Source organism: Sesamum indicum, linkage group LG13 (genome assembly GCF_000512975.1).
Source record: "Sesamum indicum cultivar Zhongzhi No. 13 linkage group LG13, S_indicum_v1.0, whole genome shotgun sequence".
NCBI classification, from domain to species: Eukaryota; Viridiplantae; Streptophyta; class Magnoliopsida; order Lamiales; family Pedaliaceae; genus Sesamum; species Sesamum indicum.
Window position 1 is genome coordinate 2715507 of NC_026157.1, and position 17772 is coordinate 2733278.

Consider the following 17772-nt stretch of genomic DNA (forward strand, 5'->3'; position numbering starts at 1 on the left):
AACTGACTAGATATGGATACCATATTTTTGCCATGGCCAGTTTAGTATAACTATACAAATATGTGGTCTTCTGTCAATCTTCCTTCTTTGAAATGTAATTTTTATTCTTCAATGATTTTTTCCTCCATCAATAATCCTCAATTCTTAAATATTTATGAGTTAAGTTAAATACGTGTGCTTCGCTGGGTGCAGACTTGGTTCATTCAATCCTTTGTCAGGGCTCTACTTTAATCCCATGGGATAGGAAACTTGCCTCTACTTGTGCTTTACCTCTTTCACCCATTCGTTACAATCCATTCAAACATATATGGCAATCCCTACTAATTGGGCTTGCTCACCTACCCCCTTTCTCTCACCTTCTTGTTTCAATCATCTAGAGAGACGAGTTCAAAACTATACAGATGACTACTCTCCCATTGGCCAAGCTCCAACTCTTAGAACAGAAGTTCAATGATGCATTGGTCTTCTCATTTTCGACGCCAACATAGCAAAATGTTTCAGTATAACCTATAGACAACGGGCTATTTTCCTCAGAGGTCATAGGTCATTTGCATTTTTGTCGAAGCCAGAATCCATACACCTTCTAGCAACAACTAGAGCTACCTTTCAAGAGCTAAAGTCATTCAAGAAGCCTAATTCCTAATGGTATGCAAAAGGACCCTCAAAGAAAGGGGCCAAAACACTAGTCTTGCTTAGTCTATAATGAGAATATTTTCTACCATTAATGTAGCTATTTAGTTATGAGCCGACGAGCCCAAGCATTCCTCATAGAATAGAATGCAGTAAAGGCTCAATCGATTGATGAGCTATGAACTATGAGCTAGTGAGCTTTCTAGGGCTACTATGAGCTAAAAGCACTAGGATTCTATGAGCCCCAACAACATTCACAACTGAGCTTATTCTACTTCTATCACTCTCACTTAGCTTACCTTGTAATAGGAAGTCACTTGCTGGCACCTTCAAGATGCCTCTCGAGTTGCCATTACATGCATTGACTTTCTTTAGTTTATCCACTATATCTACTAAAAGCTTCCTAGTTTTCTGTTGAACTCCTAATCCCGATTTGCCTCTAGCTTTACTAAGCTCATGTGCTAGCTTAAGCTAAGTCCTACGACTCCTAGAGTTTTAACTTATAGACAAGCTAAGGGGGGATTTACTTCGAATGCTTTACTAATCTTTATAAGACTCATGAATACAAAATCAAAGATATTGATAACTTGGCAGCGTTCTAGTAATTCCTGAACCTAGAATTCCAATTGAAGAATCAGGGGCTGGGGTAGCTGCCAAATCCTCTATTGGTACATGGACAACTATGTGGACTGATAGACTACCAACAATGAGCAACTGCCCAGTTGGCAGTCAGGAGAGAGAAGGTGGGTAGAGCTAGACCTAGAGCTCGATAGGGAGTGTGCTCTTACTCGGAGAGCATGACTGGGAGGGTCACCCAAAAGACTCCTTCGGTATCCAAGGGTCATGGACAGACCATAGAGAAGGTTGTTACTCCACCCTACAAAACTAGATGCAGAAAAGGGTTCACATGGGGAACTCCAAGCATTGCTTCCGAGAACTTTTGAACATACTCCTTGCAACTTTCTTGATCCGTTTGCACTACGAGAACAAATATAAAGCAATTTTGGTGTAGGAAGCATTGCTAGGTTTGCTCAAAGTTCTCAATAGATCTAGGAGCTAATTGGTAAACCAAGACATAGCCTTCACTGAGAGAGTCGTCCCAAACATCTTGCAATAAGTGGCATTGCTTGCAATAAGTGGCATTGCTTATATTAGGGAGATTGGCCCTAGGCAAGAATTGCTCTAAATGGTCTTGCAGGTCGCCCATTCTATTATACTCATTAAAGTTTGGGATAAATGTAGGGGTTTATAGCCTTTGCTAATATGTGAAGTGCAAAAGGATTCCGCCTTGATGGTGTAATTGCATCAAGTAAGCTTGCAACTCCCCTGATCTTGTGGGGCCAACAAATATGGGTGATGAGGTACTTGACCTTTGACTCACTTTTGTGGCTCCCCCACTCGAGATGGTGCTCCTCCAGGGGGTGCGGAGGGAGATAGTTGTCTTCGGGAGCCTCCTCCAGGAGGTGATGGATGGAAGTAATTATCTTCAGCCTGAGAAACTCTGTTGGTCTCATCCTCCTCATTGTGCATCTCTTCTCTAGCGTCCCCAGGTCTCTACTCGCCATCCTCAAGAGCCAAGGGAGTGTCTTCGCTCGCGATCCTCAAAGTGTAAAATGATCATAGTTTGGATAGCAAAATATAATTAACCCCTATTATTATAGTAGAAATACTTTCCATATTTGATGGGGTTCAAATCTACAACCTTAGAGTCATGGAGCCTCAAGTTCACCAATTGAAATAGGCCTTATTAACTGAAAATCTAGCAATTATACATACTTTTCAATATACAAATAATTTAGATATACTGATTACATGATAAATGAATAAGGTGTAACTATTCTACCTTTCAACAACAATAGTTAATCATAGGCTAATGTTATTCTACTCACTACGTTATTAGACAAATAGGTTGAATCGAAGAACTTTTCACGCTCTACCCATTGATCTCATGTGATATTATTATACAATATTATCGAAAATATATAAAACACACCACAATAACCATGATGTTCATTTACACTCGATACATATATAAATTTTGGTGAACACTAAGGCTTAGTTTGCCCTCACAATTGTACAATTGATTATGAAATAATCGACAAGTTCAACATTGATCTGGGAATACTTAATTGAAAACAAAGAAAAAAACGATTATACTGTTTGGATTCACAATTTCATAACTAATGATACCAACATAAAATTGTAGTTGAACTCCAAAACAAATCTCATTATTAGTTAACGAGTGAAGTAAAAAAAATATTTAATAGGTACAATGGATAATTGTGGTTCAATTTCGCATAAAAGGGGATACAATATTTTTTTATTCGTATATTTTGATACTCAATATAAAAAATTGAATATCCTAATTTTTTATTTTTTTTTATTTGTTTTGGTAATTTAGAATATGAAGAAAAGTAGGGACAACAAAAAAATATTTATTAAAAGCATGTCATTTTTGCATGGAGTGACTTAATTTTCAAAAATATTTTACAAAATTTAATTTCAAATTATAATATTAGCTTATTAATGTTAAAAGATAGTATAACATTTAAAATAATTCAAATTAATAGATAAAAATAATTCAATTTATTATATCAATAACTTGATAGGCAGATGAATCAATCATATTACTACTCTACTAGTTATAATAAATATTTTTTATTTTTTTTGTTTTCAATTTTAAAACTTTTATTTTCTGATATAAATATCAAGTAAACTATTAACCTGATCGTGTATCTTTTCCTACCCGATAACCGACCCATTTTTCGGATTCAAATAACCCAAAATTTAAAAATTATAATAATGATTCTACTCGATCTACCAGACCCATTCGAATTGGGTTGAAGTCAAAACAACCCGATCCGAACACCCATCTTAATTAGGAGAGTAATTATTATTCTTTAAAAAAAAGAAAAAGAAAAAAGAAAAAGAGTAGGAGAAGAAATTGGGATTGTAATAAAGTTATCCATAGAGGAGGAAGGAAGGGATGAGTCACCAAAAACACAGGTTGCCTCGTCATGCCTATCCATTTACTTTCCGCCAGTTGGATTCCTCTTTCTCCCATACGTGTCACCCTCCAAAACCCTACCCCCCGCCATTGGCCAACTCTCCCATACCTTGCTCTTGCTCATACCACCACCAAAGTTGCTTGAATTTCTACTGAGACGGATAAACCAAAATTGTTGTAATTCACCTTCTAATTCTTCTTTGATTTCTTCCGAACAACACAGGATTTTCTGGTAATGGGAATGAGGGTGTAGTTCTTTTCTCGACATCTGATTTATGGTGTTTGGTTTTTTGTTTAGTACAAAGTTGTGGAAGTTTATCTGAAATTTGCATCAGTTGGATCTCAGGGGACGGAGGGTGTGTGTGTTTTTCTGTGGTTTTTTTTGGCGTTGTATAGATTTCATATTGTTGGTATTAACAGGAAGCAACAACGGAAACCGAACCTGGTTCGGCCGTGTTGGACTCCTTTCGCTCCACATCACTTGCTAATTTATACCAGGTCAGTCCCCTTTCGCTTTCTCTCTCATCTCGTTTTCTCTCTCTGCTTTTTTTTTTTTTCTTTAATGATGTTCATACAAGACTGGACTTTGAAGGCTTTAATGCTTTCAGTTTTCTTTTTTTAAATTTTGCTTGTTTGTCTCGGATATTTTGAGGATTTGAGTTATGGGTCTTTGGGTTTACAATGGGAGGGGGAGTTTTGTGGTGTCCTTCTGTTTGAGTTTGGTACCTGAATTTTGGACTCTTCCGAGAATTATAATCTATTTGGCGGTTAATAAGAGAGAAAAAATTGGTTGTTGTAACTGGATGCCTCTTTGTCTGAAATCTTGGACAATTATAGTAGTTGGTTGCGGGCTGCCAGAGATTTGTTTCATATGGAGATATAAATGCATCTATAGGATGCGGTGTTGGCATTATATTATTTATGTTTAGCTTATTTATATCGGAAAAAGTAAGAAAGCATTTGATTGGCATTTTCATGCGCATCACTACCAACTCACACGGAATGATTTCTAGGAACAATATCAATGACATTCCCTTTTGAGTTCTCTTTTCTATTACAAATTATGGGGCAATACATGTTGCTGACAGTTGCTGTAGAACAATAGGCCAATTTGAAGTGCACTGGCGAAAATGAGGCCGTGGGTTAAGAGTTAAGTCTGAGATACATTTATTGAGAAAATAATGTAAAAAGTTATTGGTAGTAGACATGCTTCAGTGAAATTTGCAATAACGTAGGGGTTCTACTAGTTTCTTTGGACATTTTGTTGGATATTATTATGTCTAGAACCTTAAGGTGATTTATAGTTATGCTTTGGTATTGGCATAAATAGATTGTTAACATTTCTTTAGAATACAGACCATTTTCCTGTTACTTCTTACACCGAAATTTGCCCTACAATTGTATAGTGCGCTGCTTCCATATACAATCTACTTCGATTTATTCTGGTAATGAAAAGACTGATGGGGTGCCTGTTAATATCATCAGGTGATGTCTCTACATTGTATCTTAGTAATAGAACAAAGTTGACTAGATTGCCATCTTCTGAGGAGTTAAATCTCTCCACATTCACGTCCACCCAACTTCACAACAACCCTGCTCCTGTGAAAGCAAAGATAATACACAGATGCATAAGTACAATGAAAACTAGGAATTTTTATCAAACAGCATGGAATGCTAAAGCCACTGAGTTTTGCAGAATACTATGTGATAGTGGAGATAATTAACTTAAATTAGAAGGGGCAAAACATGATTTTATGGAGATTTTAGAAAGATAAGCAGCAGCAAGAATTTGACAGCATGTAACTGTGAACCAGGATGCGCAACTTTTTGCAGTGGCGTACTATGCTGGAAGTTTGTGTAAATGGGATGAAAGAGAATATATCTGTTGGAGTTATGTGATGTCTATCTCCAAAATCCTCCTTTGAGGCCTGTTTTTTGCTCTACAGCTTACTTTTACTGGAGTGATTAATATCTATGGTTTCTAGCTTCTAGTTTGCAGCAAGCTTGAGGTGGTTCGACAAATATTTTGAATACAGTTGGCCTTAAACTGTTTTTGGCTGTATCTTAGATCTTGATGAAACTCACTTGTCCAAGAACCGGGTCTGGGGCAAGGCCTGTTTTATTGGCTGAGGGTCAAGCCTTTTGTCCCTTTTTCTTGTCTAAGATAATTAATGCAAGGAAAATTGTTTTGCTCCATTTTATAGTTTTTTGGAGAAAACTTCGAGGCATTTTCAATCTAAAACTGAGTACCAGCAATTAGCTGGCCCAATTCAGAGCAAGATATTAGTTTCCTCATATTTTGACTAGTGTAGATTCTTAATGTATTAAGTACTTTGTTAGTTTATGTCTTCACTTGGATATAATTTTCTATGAATTCTATTCCTTGTTTTAAATCCACCATCCTGTAATGACTACATAGTACGCAAGTATCAGTTTCAAATTATTGCATTATGGTCCACGCTTTTCCCTAATGTGTTCAAATCTGATCTTGTGTTGATGAGGTTTTATATTTGTTGGTGTGAAAAAAATTGCTGTTACGTTCAGACCTTATTTTACAAGACCTGGTGAATATGATTAATGTCTTTTTCTATAAATAGCCGGGAGATAAATAATTCTTGGCCATTTATTGCCTATCTCTTGTGTTTTCCCCGAATTAAATACTGAAAACATCCTCAACACTGTACATAGAAAGCAGATGACTGCAGGACCTTGTGACATCCGTATAGAGCATTTAACTGACTTCTAATATTCAACCTTGACTGTAGGTCTGAGGATCTGGACAGTGTTCTCTGCTGTTAAATGATAATTACTACTAGTGGATGGGTAGATCGTTAAGAGTCATGAAATATACCTTTTTACTTGTGTTATTTCTTAAAAGGACTTATATGGATTTGACTGAACTTTCATTCATTGCCATCAGAACTTTGTCCTTAACTATAGAATTCATTTTTCACAATTTTTGCCGTTGTGGAATATCATCAGGTGCTCGTCTTTTGATTAACAACACAAAGATCCTGTACAAACAACTAGAACTAGGGTTGGAAATTGAGCCCACAATCTGCTGCTGTAATGGGGGCTGGGGAAGAGAGCACACCCACAAAGTCATCCAAACCTGCATCCTCAGCGCAGGTTCTGTATTTTCTTGTGCAAGTGTTTCCTTTACAAAATAGTATGTAAACTTTTGTATTCGTCCAAATAACACTAAACCATTCGCTTGTTCTGCAGGAAACACCAATTACACCTACTACGCCTGCATATCCTGATTGGTCAAGCTCTATGCAGGTGTTGGATGTTTGCTGTTGGATTTTATTTTCCTGAAATGTATAGTGGTTTTCCATTTCAAGAAAGTCATTGCCTACTATATAAACATATTATTAAAGGCATGTCTTATCTCCAGGCTTTTTATGGTGCTGGAGCAACTCCGCCTTTCTTTGCTTCAACTGTTGCTTCCCCTACTCCCCATCCCTACTTGTGGGGAAGCCAGGTGATTATTCTTGATTCAGACCTATCATTTTTATATTTGGACACTGCAGTAGTGTTTGAGCTTTTTAGCAGATCAGACATTTTACTGAAAATTGTTTATCTACTTTTCAGCATCCTCTGATGCCACCTTATGGAACTCCAGTTCCATATCCAGCCTTATATCCTCCTGGGGGAGTGTATGCTCATCCTAATATGGCTACGGTAACTAAGTGCTTCAAACCTTTTAGTATCTGATTGAATACATGAACACAGTTGATTAAGTTTGTTATTTTTATGTTGCTCAGTCATTGGTTTTACACAATTTTCAAGTGTTCGCTAATAACTGTGGTCCGGAGTTGCCAAAGAATCACATTTATCTTTACTACCTTTTGTTACAGGCTCCAAGTGCTGTACATGGAACTGGAGAATTGGATGGGAAAGCCACAGAGGGGAAGGACCGTGCTTCAAGCAAAAAAACCAAGGGGGCGTCGGGGAACCATGTCATGATTGTTGGAAAGACTGGAGATGGTGGAAAAGCGGCTTCGGGCTCTGGAAATGATGTTGGTACTCAAAGGTGGTTTGAGATGGATTGATGTTACAACTACTTTTATGTTTATTTTCACATTTGTGCTCATATTGATGATTCACTACTTCTTGACATCTAAATAATGATGTTCATGTGCTGATTATAAAGTTTGCTCATGAACAGTGCTGAAAGTGGGAGTGAAGGGTCGTCAGATGCAAGTGATGATAACAATAATCAGGTTGTTTTTTCGGCATGTACAGCTTTTAGTTTTCTCTCTTCTCTGTTCCTGTATTGAAGAGTTCATGAAGTACTTTTAAACTTGCTTTGCCACATGTAATAAGGATGTATGATAATTTGTATTGAAGAAAATCTGATTCTACATTGTAGGAATCTTCTGCTACCAAGAAAGGAAGCTTTGACCAGATGCTTGCTGATGGTAAGAGTTTTAAATGCCCATCAAAGTTTAGATTTAGTCGGTATTAATGAGACTATAATTGAAACATCAGGGGCAAATGCACAGAACAATGGTGTGCCAACTAACTTCCAGACCTCGGTACCTGGCAATCCTGTAGTCTCTGTGCCTGCAACTAATCTGAATATTGGCATGGATCTGTGGAATGCTTCTCCTGCTGGTTCTGGGGCCATGAAACTGCGGCCAAATCAGCCTGGAGTTTCTCCAACCATTGCTCCTCCTGGCATGATCAATGATCAGTGGATTCAGGTATTCTACTTTCCTGGAGTTGTTACATGTCTGGATTTTATTTTATTCTGCTGCAGTAATGTTGTATGACCAACTTAGTTGATTTTGTTTGTCTTTGTTCATTCTTTTCGTATTTTGCTGTTCCCCCTGCCTTTCCTTCTAATTCCAATATAGCCTGAAGTTTCTAGTTCTGTCAATCTTTGTGGGGCTGTGTTTGAACATTTATAGATTATGCATTCTGATTTCTGTTCTGCAAATTTAAGAGTCTAAGACACAAATTCTTGTATGTGTTTCTGTTGCTCTTTCTCATAATCTATTTTAGAATATTATATATATATGTATATATGTGCGAACTTTTTTGCCTCCAAGTACAGCTTTTATTAGTCCATCACTGGTTTCAACTTGCATTTTTTCCTTATTTGGAAAGACCATTTTCTTTATTAAACATTTAGAATTAGAATGAAAGAAGATCCTTCCATATCTCTTGATGCCTGCATGATGCGAGAAGTGGGTTGGCATCCTACCCTGCCCAATTTAGCTCACCTAGTCAATTGATGTAAACAGTTCTGAGCTGATATAGGTTTTCTTCCATTGCATTGAAGCTTTAAGCAGAGTACAAGGGCATATGATATGGATTATTGAATGGCCTATGATTTCAAATGGTGGTTTAGCTCTGATGCAGTTGTGGATCACATCCCTTCAAAAAACAAAGACAATAAAAAGGTCTATCCTTACTCTAAATATGAATTGTCTTAGAAGAATTCAAGTTTAATGGATATTAGTTCTCATATTTGATTCGAATCTTTGTGATGGACCAGATTCAAAAATCTATATAATAACAAAGGCACAGTGATGTATTTGGTCCTTTAAATAACTGTGATGGCCATAGTTGAGTGGAGATTTGATATGTGGCGTGTTTCCTACAAGTACTTGTCTTCATGTTTTAATTGCTTCACTTCCTCTCATCGCTAAGATGAAAACAATTAGGACGTATTGTTTGGGTTGCAAACATTGATCTTTAAGGAAAAAATGGCTCCAGGAAGGGAAATGATCCTTATGACATGACCAAGATTCTGTTACTGACATGATTAAAGAGAGGCCTGGTGTGCGAAGGACGTGGATGACGAATGTGGGGATACATATGTCTCGTTTCTGGTTAACACTTGGTTATTTCCCAACATGAACTTGTGTGCTGATATACTTGGTAGTATTTATCATATGCATTCAGAATTTGCAAATTGCGTAATTATTTCATTCAGTTCTGGAGTTGCTAGGTTCATCTATTCAGCGTTGAAGGGCCATAATCAATGATTTTACCAAATTGGTTGTCATTCCCTTTCCTTGAATAAATATAATTGACAAGGATTAGAAAAAAAAGTCATGAAAGGAAATAAACTCATCTATACGAACAGAATTTGAACTTTGATCTTACAGGATGAACGCGAATTAAAAAGGCAGAAGAGAAAACAATCCAATCGAGAGTCTGCCCGGAGGTCAAGATTACGGAAGCAGGTAAGGATTCTGTGTAAATTAAGTTGCTCTTGGATATAAAGTATTGTCTTCTAGATCTGGAAGATGATTCAGGAGGGGTTATGAAAAATATCAAACTAAAGTTGGCTGATTAACCTTAAATCTATGACTCGATTTTTTAATTTCAAGTATGAGATAATATGACTAGTTTCCATTTCTACTTGATGTCTAAATATGAAAAGGAAAAAGTTCACTATGTTGTTAGATTACCCAATGTGAAAAAAGCAAAAGAGAAAATAGAAAAAAGATGAGCCAAATGGCAATTCCCAAGGAAAAATACGAGCCAGAAAAGACAAAATAGTTGTTGAAAATAGTGTTGCGACGTATAGAAGAGTCGGATCAAGAAACTACTATATTTTTGCACCTAATTATGCGATGTCTGTTCTAATAGTATGAAAATATAAACAAACAAGCTGATTTTTGCTGGGTCAGAACATTGAGAAATTCTTTCCTGCAGAGAGACCCTTAATATAGCCTGATCATCGTCTGTGATGTTTTCATTCATTACACTTCTCATTCGCTGCAGGCTGAGTGTGAAGAGCTACAGCACAGGGTGGAGACATTAAGTAACGAGAATCACACTCTCAGAGATGAGTTGCAAAGGCTTTCAGAGGAATGCGAGAAACTCACATCCGAGAATAACTCCATAAAGGTCCGTTTTCATTTTTCTTGCTTTTTCCTCCCTCCCAGCTGCAATATCTTCCATATTTCTAGAGTATAGCCTTTTAGCCGTTATTTCAGCAATGTGCCATTTTACGGGACGTATTTTGAAATCCAATGGAAGAAAAGAAGAGCAGCAATCACTAATGTCGATCGCTTTGTAATCCTAACATAAATGTATTTTCACGCTGAAACAGGAAGAGTTAACTAAGTTGTGCGGCCCAGACATCCTATCTAAGTTAGAGAACAGCAATGGTACTCATCCCCAGTCCCGTGGGGATGAAGGTAACTGTTAGAACAGTAGAGTAGATTATGCCCGCCTGCAACTGGACAAGAATCTGCAAGTTTCTGGTGGAATTTCTTCCTAGTTCGACGATACAAAGAGCATCTGTCCTGCCTACTAATCCATATTATGTAACCTTCTCACTGCTATTGTAGTATTAATCTATGTTAGTCTAACAGCATTAAGGATCTGATTGTGTCTTTTGTAAAAGTCAATGACAGGGATGGTTCAATTTGTATTCTTTCTCCTTACTCCATGCGATGCTTCACTTAATAAAGAAATTTACAAGTAGCTTTTTATTATTTATTTTGTTCAAACTATTATGAATCTTAAATTTTCGCATGTTGACTACAAGGAGCAGTATTTTAGTTTAATTTATAGCTATATGCAGTAAATGTGCCATAGATGTTTTGGAGGTGTATGGGCACAGTAGCTGGGATCCCACGATTGCATAATTAATTTTGAAATAATTAAATTTAAATGGTGAAATCATCACCTCATATTCACGTACAGGTATATATTATTATGCTAAGATATATATTAATATATATTAATGTATATTAGGAAGCAAAATTCGATGTGTTTCTACTAGATATATAGAAATGTTTTGCTTTTTGATCGAATGGAACATAAATAATTTTACAATTATCTAGGTTGTGTTTGGATTCGAATTTTGGCCCATTTCCGAGACGGGCCAAAATATCAGCAATGTTTGGTTTTAAGTTTTACACCTTGATTGGGTGTAAAAATTAAAAGTGGCCTACTAATCTTTTTTTTTTTTAATTTTATAGGCTTAGCTCATAACAGAAATATGTTGTTTTTAAAATGTAAAATTGCAGCTCCTCTTCTGAGTTGTCTTCAACCTTCTCTCTCCACCTTAAGAACTTCGTCGATCGAACCGACCACAGCCCCCCACCGCCGCCATCACCGGCGTCAGACCTATCACGGCGTAGTTAGATGAACTCCATCGACAGCATAGCCCCAGCGCCGCTATCACCCGCATCCTCCCACCACGACGGTGTTACGATGACCAAGCCACAAACTCCGTTGGAGTCCGCCGCCACTCGTCGTTCACGTCAAAGGTGTGCCGCCGGCTGTTGGAATCAATTTCTCACGCGCCACCTGGTCCTCGTTACACACAGTGCGTCAATCAAGCGAAAGGGTGGATTTCCCTCTGTTAAGTTTGCCGACAATTTCTTGTTCTTTTACTTTAATTGCATGATTTCTTCCATTCAATTTTTGATTTCTGAATTTTCTGATATCTTGAGAGTTGGGTTTGGATGTATTATACTGAAAAGTATGTACGGTTCAACAGTAGTTGCCTTAAATTATTGTCTGCGATGATCTAATCTTTCACATGTGCACAGTGATTTGTTCTTTAAATTATTGTCAGATTTTCACTTTTTTCTGATGTTCCTGTTGATTCACACATTGCACAGTGATTCAATTTTGCATCTACCATAATCTGCAAATGGTTGTTTGTCTATATATACCACATATAGTGTGATATAAACACTACCACCAGAGCTTTCATAATTCATATTGATAAATCAGAGCGTTATAAGATTCAGATCCCGTTTTATAAGGTTTTGAAGCTGCCAGTAAAAGCGAAACCTCAGTACCTTTTCCTGGTGAGTAAAACTAAATGCCTATATTTATGTTCAAGGATGTGTTGTTATTGCCTTCATAACAATCTGATGTCTGTGATCTGTAGTGATGATTTATGTTTGTTAATGCAGTTATCACTTGGTAAAGTTACTTTCTATGTTAGTTCTGTCTTGTGACATCTTTCAATTTTTGTAGGTGTTGAACATATTTAATGTTTATGATAGTAGATATTCTTCATTTCTTTTTGTCTGTGTGATTAATCGGAAAATTGATTGTGGAGTACATTATTTTCAGCCAATCACAATGCAAACCCCAATTTAAAAAGTCATATGCCTGACATGTGACTTTTTCCGGCGAGTGACTCAACTTTCCAACTAAATTTGTACCAAAATTGAGATTTTTTAATTTTACGGGACTAAAATGGAACCTTAGTAACTTAGGGGACTAAAACGAGAATGGTCTGAAGTTAGGGGACGAAAATTGCCTTTAATCCTAAGGAGTTACAATGACCGTTATAAAAATAGTTGAGAAAAGAAATACAAAGACCAATACAATAATCATTGCAATATAGCTAACTGCCGTTACAAATAGTATTCCAAATACCACTCCTATATTGAAGCACAACCATACCTATACGTGTTACAAAAGCCGCTACAATAATAATTAAATCAAATTTGATTAAACCATTTCAAAAACAGGCCCAAATGCATTTTCTGCACTTGGACTACCTCTGTAACGGTCTACGTAGGCCGTTAATATGGCCGTTACAATTGGTAACGACTTCCAAGCAAACTGTTACAAATATTTTGTAATGCCCAAAAAAACTACAGTAGGGTATCCGTTACAATGACCGTTACAAATTAAAAAAGCGATTAAAAATAATAACTTGGCCCATTACAAATATCATTACTATAAAATAACTTTTTGTAGTGGTATGATAATAAATGTTACATATATATATCTGTCAATGAAAATTTTACATTTTTTTATAAAATTTTCCTAATAATACGATTTACTTATAACGTGCTACTAACAATGTATAATAAATATTTTCTTATTATTATTGCTCATGAACTATTTTTCTGTTGCGAATTCATGTTTGAGTTTAATGTTTTCTATAAGTAGTAATTTATATCAATTATATTTAATTTTGTCAATTTCAGTAAATTTTTAGAGACTTTTAGCATCTATAATGCAAATTCTGGGTACTGCCCAATAATATTTTGATAGTCCACGTTCATAGAAAATTCTTGCGTGAATCAAATTTGGATGAACCAAACCAATTAACAAAAAAGTGTATTACTATGTTATATGATTGTTCAATTTTTCTGATTTGTAATTAAATCAAACAACAAATATATTGCGCCTTGTTATATAATTGTTTAAATTTAATCAAATCAAATTCAAACTAAAATTTCCCAAGTTCAGATTTATGGTGGACTTCGCTACTTTGACTATGATTGGAACCTTTAGTAGCCAAGAGATTCAAGATTTATATATGTACTGAAAACAGAGATAAACCGAAAAGCTAATTCATTATCTAGTTAATAAACATCAAAATAAACTACACATTAAGCATAGACAGGTCAGGATAAACGTACTTCATTCCTAACCCTAATTTCCAGTTGATCATCATGACATAGATTCAATCTTTTTCTCTAAAACCTCCAAGCTGACGTCGCCACTAGCGGCCTATCATGCCAGCAGAGCAGCATCTCCGCCTGTCGTTTCACGACATGGAAACCTCTGACTTGCACTCTCCTAAGTAAACACTCTGCCTGAAAGTCAGCAAATTGGCTCAGCCCCACCTGCCGCAACCCCGCCGCAACCAGCGCCTCCCGAGTTAGCAGCCTCCATAGATTCCAAGAGCGTGGAGTAAAACTCCAGACCGTCAATTACAGCCTGCCGATATGAAGGCGCTCCGTACCCCATCTGCCCTTCGACGTCTACGTGCACCACCACGTGCGGAGAGGCTCGCCGGAGATCATTTAGGAACCCGGTCTCGACGTGCCGGAATATTGCCGGAGTTAAAAGAACTGCTACTCTTTCACCGTCGATGAATTTAATGGCTTTAAAGGACAAATATTCAAAGGTACGTATCAAAATAAAGTCGATCTCAAACCTAATATTTAGCTCCCGAGCGAACTGAGATAAGTTCTCCCTGATCAGCCTGGACTCCGCCGCGTACTCCTCCAGAACGAGGGCTGATATTCGGATCACCGGCGGCGCGGCTTTTCGTAAGTCCGCTTTATCGGCGAGCTCTTTCATGAAGGAAGCCCAGTGGCCGCCGAAGCCGATGTCGAAGTCGACGATGTGGACATGCGAGGAGCCGTCTATGGCTTCGAGCAAGGCTTGGTTAGCTGTGAAGCTGGAAAACATCGGAATTGGAGAGATGTTGGAGAAGGTTTTCTGGGCTTTGATGGTTTGAATGATCTCAGAAGAATTAGCGGGCTGGTGAGCCAGCCGAGCTGACCCGGTGAGTAAAGACTGAAGAGCTTCCTTGAAATAGAAAGCAGCTCTCTGGAGGGGTTTCCCGATGGGAGATCTCAACCGTTGATTGAGCCGCGCCAATATCACTTGCCCGAGCTGGAGTGAGTTAGTCTCAAAGCACTCCGCGAGTCGGATTAATTCGTCGACGTAGTCAAATCCGACGACGTTCCAGTTGCTGCTGTTCAGGTCGACAGAGAGGGCATCAAAGGAATTTAAGGAATTAGAGTTATGGTTTATGGGGATATCAGGTAGAAGTCCGAAATCAACGGGTACAAACTGATCATGATTTGAATCAAGGGAGCTAATTGCAGGTGGGAACTCGAGGAGATCATTCGAGTAGTGATTCTGATGCGATTGATCAGAGTGAGAAGTGAGTTGTTTGGAAACAGGAGTAGTGGAATCGTCGTGCAAACCCAACTCTCTCATCCAAGAATCCCACTCTTGTGGGTTGATAAGCATATGATGATCTTGATCCAGCTGAAGAGGATCGTCAGCCAATAATATGTCAGCAGCACAAGTATTATTAGAAGCGGGCTTATGATCAGAAACCGGGCTCGGGCTGGATCGGAGCTCAAGAACAGATTTGGGCTCGTAGGGGGAGCTAGCGGCGGTGGTGGTGGTGGTGGCGGAGGAGACCGCCGGAAGAGTTGTGGTCGGGGTAGAACTCAACGCGGTTCTCGAGGTGGCGTGATTGTTTGCAGCAGGAAAGGGTACTTTCATTTCTTGAAGAAATTAAAGGGAAAGTGTGGAAGAAAGATGAGAGAAAAGCAAAGGCAGTTAAAGGGATGTATTTCTTTCTTATAAATCTTGAATGGTGTAATATAAGTTTGGTGGAGTTGGATTAAGCTGAAGCTGAAAGCTGGAAGCCGGGGGCTTTTGTGGGGTGATGATTGTTGCCTTTTTATCTTTGCGTGCATGGGGGTGGCTGGTGGGGTACGCTCTAAAGTATCTTCTATCATACATTTATATTATGCACTAACCATTACACATATAAATCTTATTGTATTCCATTATATTTCTCAATTTTTAAAGATGCATGTCAATCACCTTTGTTGTCGGAAAATTTTAACTTACAATTAAATTTGATTAAATTTAAATTAATTATATGATAAATTAGTATAATACATTTATCGTGTAATTTGTGTAGAATTCAAGAAAAGTAATGAAACATACAACAAGTGTACTGCACTTACTATATAATTAGCTTGGATAAACATTTTCTATTTGTATGATACCAATGTGTGACACGAAAGTATAATAAAAGATTAAAACCAAAGAGCAGTGGGACTTTTCTGTTACACTTTCATGTTAGATATTATTATCTTACCTATATGATCTGACATGCGTGGTCTTTTTAAAAATTAAAAATTATAATGAAATTAACACATATCGTAAAAATGGGTTTTCGTACAATACAAATGTGAGTGTAATATCAATATCAAGTATAAAAAATAAGATAGAAATATTTAGAAGGAGATAATGCGTGAGTGGGGTGTCATGACAGAGAGACAGACATGGACAATACATAAGAAGCACAAGTTTAGAGGATTGTTGATGAAATTGAGGCTTGTTGGAGAAGGCTTTAGAAGGAACACTTTATTGTGCTACTTTCTTTGATTCTCAGCTTTCATTAATCGTTGGTTGATTGTTAGCTTTTGATTATTGAGCGGCTTTTGACTTAATTGCTTTCACATTTCACGTCTTCTTTTAACCACTCTATACTTCTCCTGTTTTTGTTTCTCTTCATGATTTTGAGTTGAGTTTAGTCCAATTAATGTAAAAAGGTCTTTTGCTTCTTCAAGTAAACTTTCCTTTTTGATGCTCTGTTTTTATCGATCGGTTTTTCTGTTGTAAATTTTATTTTATTTTTAATTTTTTGAAATCTAAAAACACTATGATGTATGTAAAGATGATTTTATATATTTTATTTAGAAAAAGATTTTATACACGTGGCGTGTGCATACTGAATGGATAGAAAATGTAATTTGAATTAAAAAATTTGATCCGCTGCTTTTGAAGTAATAAAAGTATTAAATCTAATTCTTGTAAAGAAAATTTAGTTAATGAGGCTTTGCTCGATTGGTAAGGTTGATGCTTCAAAACTGAAAAATTGTGACTCCGAGTCTCACGAATGTGAGTGTATATATGTTTACTTCTATACTAATACGTTGTTTTTTTCTTTCGTTTGAACATATTTTTTTATTTGAATTTGTCTATGTATTCAATCAACTTTTAAATTCAAATATATATATATATATATATATATATTATAGATGATGTAATAAATATTGTAAAAAAAATAAGGAAAATAATTAATATGATCTCGTTAAAAGATTAATGTTTTGGTATTAATTTTGTCCATTCCTCGAGCCATTGAATTTGTGTTTTTTTTTTCCATGCACTAATAGTTTGATTGACCCCTAAATTAACTAATATAGTACGATAAAAGATATTTAACCTTTTCTTTAACGAATTATTGCGTACTGATTTTAATTTTGAACTTTTCTCTTACAATTTACTACTTTTACTCTCTCGTACGACCAAATACGACGTTCTCAATCCCCTTGTAATAATTCAACTTTTAGCTCTGTAGCATTTTATCTCCTTCAACAATATTTCAATTTTCATACTGTTTTTTAAACAGGTATTGGTAAATGTCAGGGAATACTATAAAAAAACATTTATTATTTTTAATATTAAAAATTATTACGGTTTAACTGCACTAAATTAATTATATATCTATTACGTTAAAATAAAATTGATGCAAGTAAATCAATATACTTTCTATCACAGTCAAACAAAATCGATGTCAAAAACTTAAATTTTGACTATAATTAATTAATATTCATCATGATTTTACTTATAATTAAATAATT

General features: G+C 36.5%; 2 protein-coding genes across 3 annotated transcripts; one reads left to right on the forward strand and one right to left on the reverse strand.

Moving 5' to 3' along the window:
* LOC105176182 (G-box-binding factor 1-like) lies at positions 3627 to 11109 on the forward strand. Of its 2 annotated transcripts, XM_011098912.2 has the most exons (13): positions 3627 to 3869; positions 4058 to 4135; positions 6620 to 6766; positions 6863 to 6919; positions 7035 to 7121; positions 7232 to 7321; positions 7498 to 7673; positions 7809 to 7863; positions 8013 to 8061; positions 8132 to 8346; positions 9760 to 9837; positions 10382 to 10507; positions 10713 to 11109. In XM_011098912.2, exons 3-13 carry the CDS (start codon positions 6707 to 6709, stop codon positions 10809 to 10811), a joined length of 1092 nt encoding a protein of 363 aa, XP_011097214.1. In that variant the 5' UTR covers positions 3627 to 3869; positions 4058 to 4135; positions 6620 to 6706; the 3' UTR covers positions 10812 to 11109. The 2 variants fall into 2 exon arrangements, with proteins under 2 accessions (XP_011097214.1, XP_011097215.1); XM_011098913.2 differs by lacking the exons at positions 3627 to 3869; positions 4058 to 4135; positions 6620 to 6766 and having other exon boundaries at positions 6863 to 6958; positions 10713 to 11108.
* Positions 13923 to 15807, reverse strand: LOC105176183 (scarecrow-like protein 15). The gene is given in 2 exon segments (XM_011098914.2): positions 13923 to 14251; positions 14253 to 15807. Coding segments are annotated over 2 exon segments (1551 nt in total). The 5' UTR covers positions 15617 to 15807; the 3' UTR covers positions 13923 to 14064.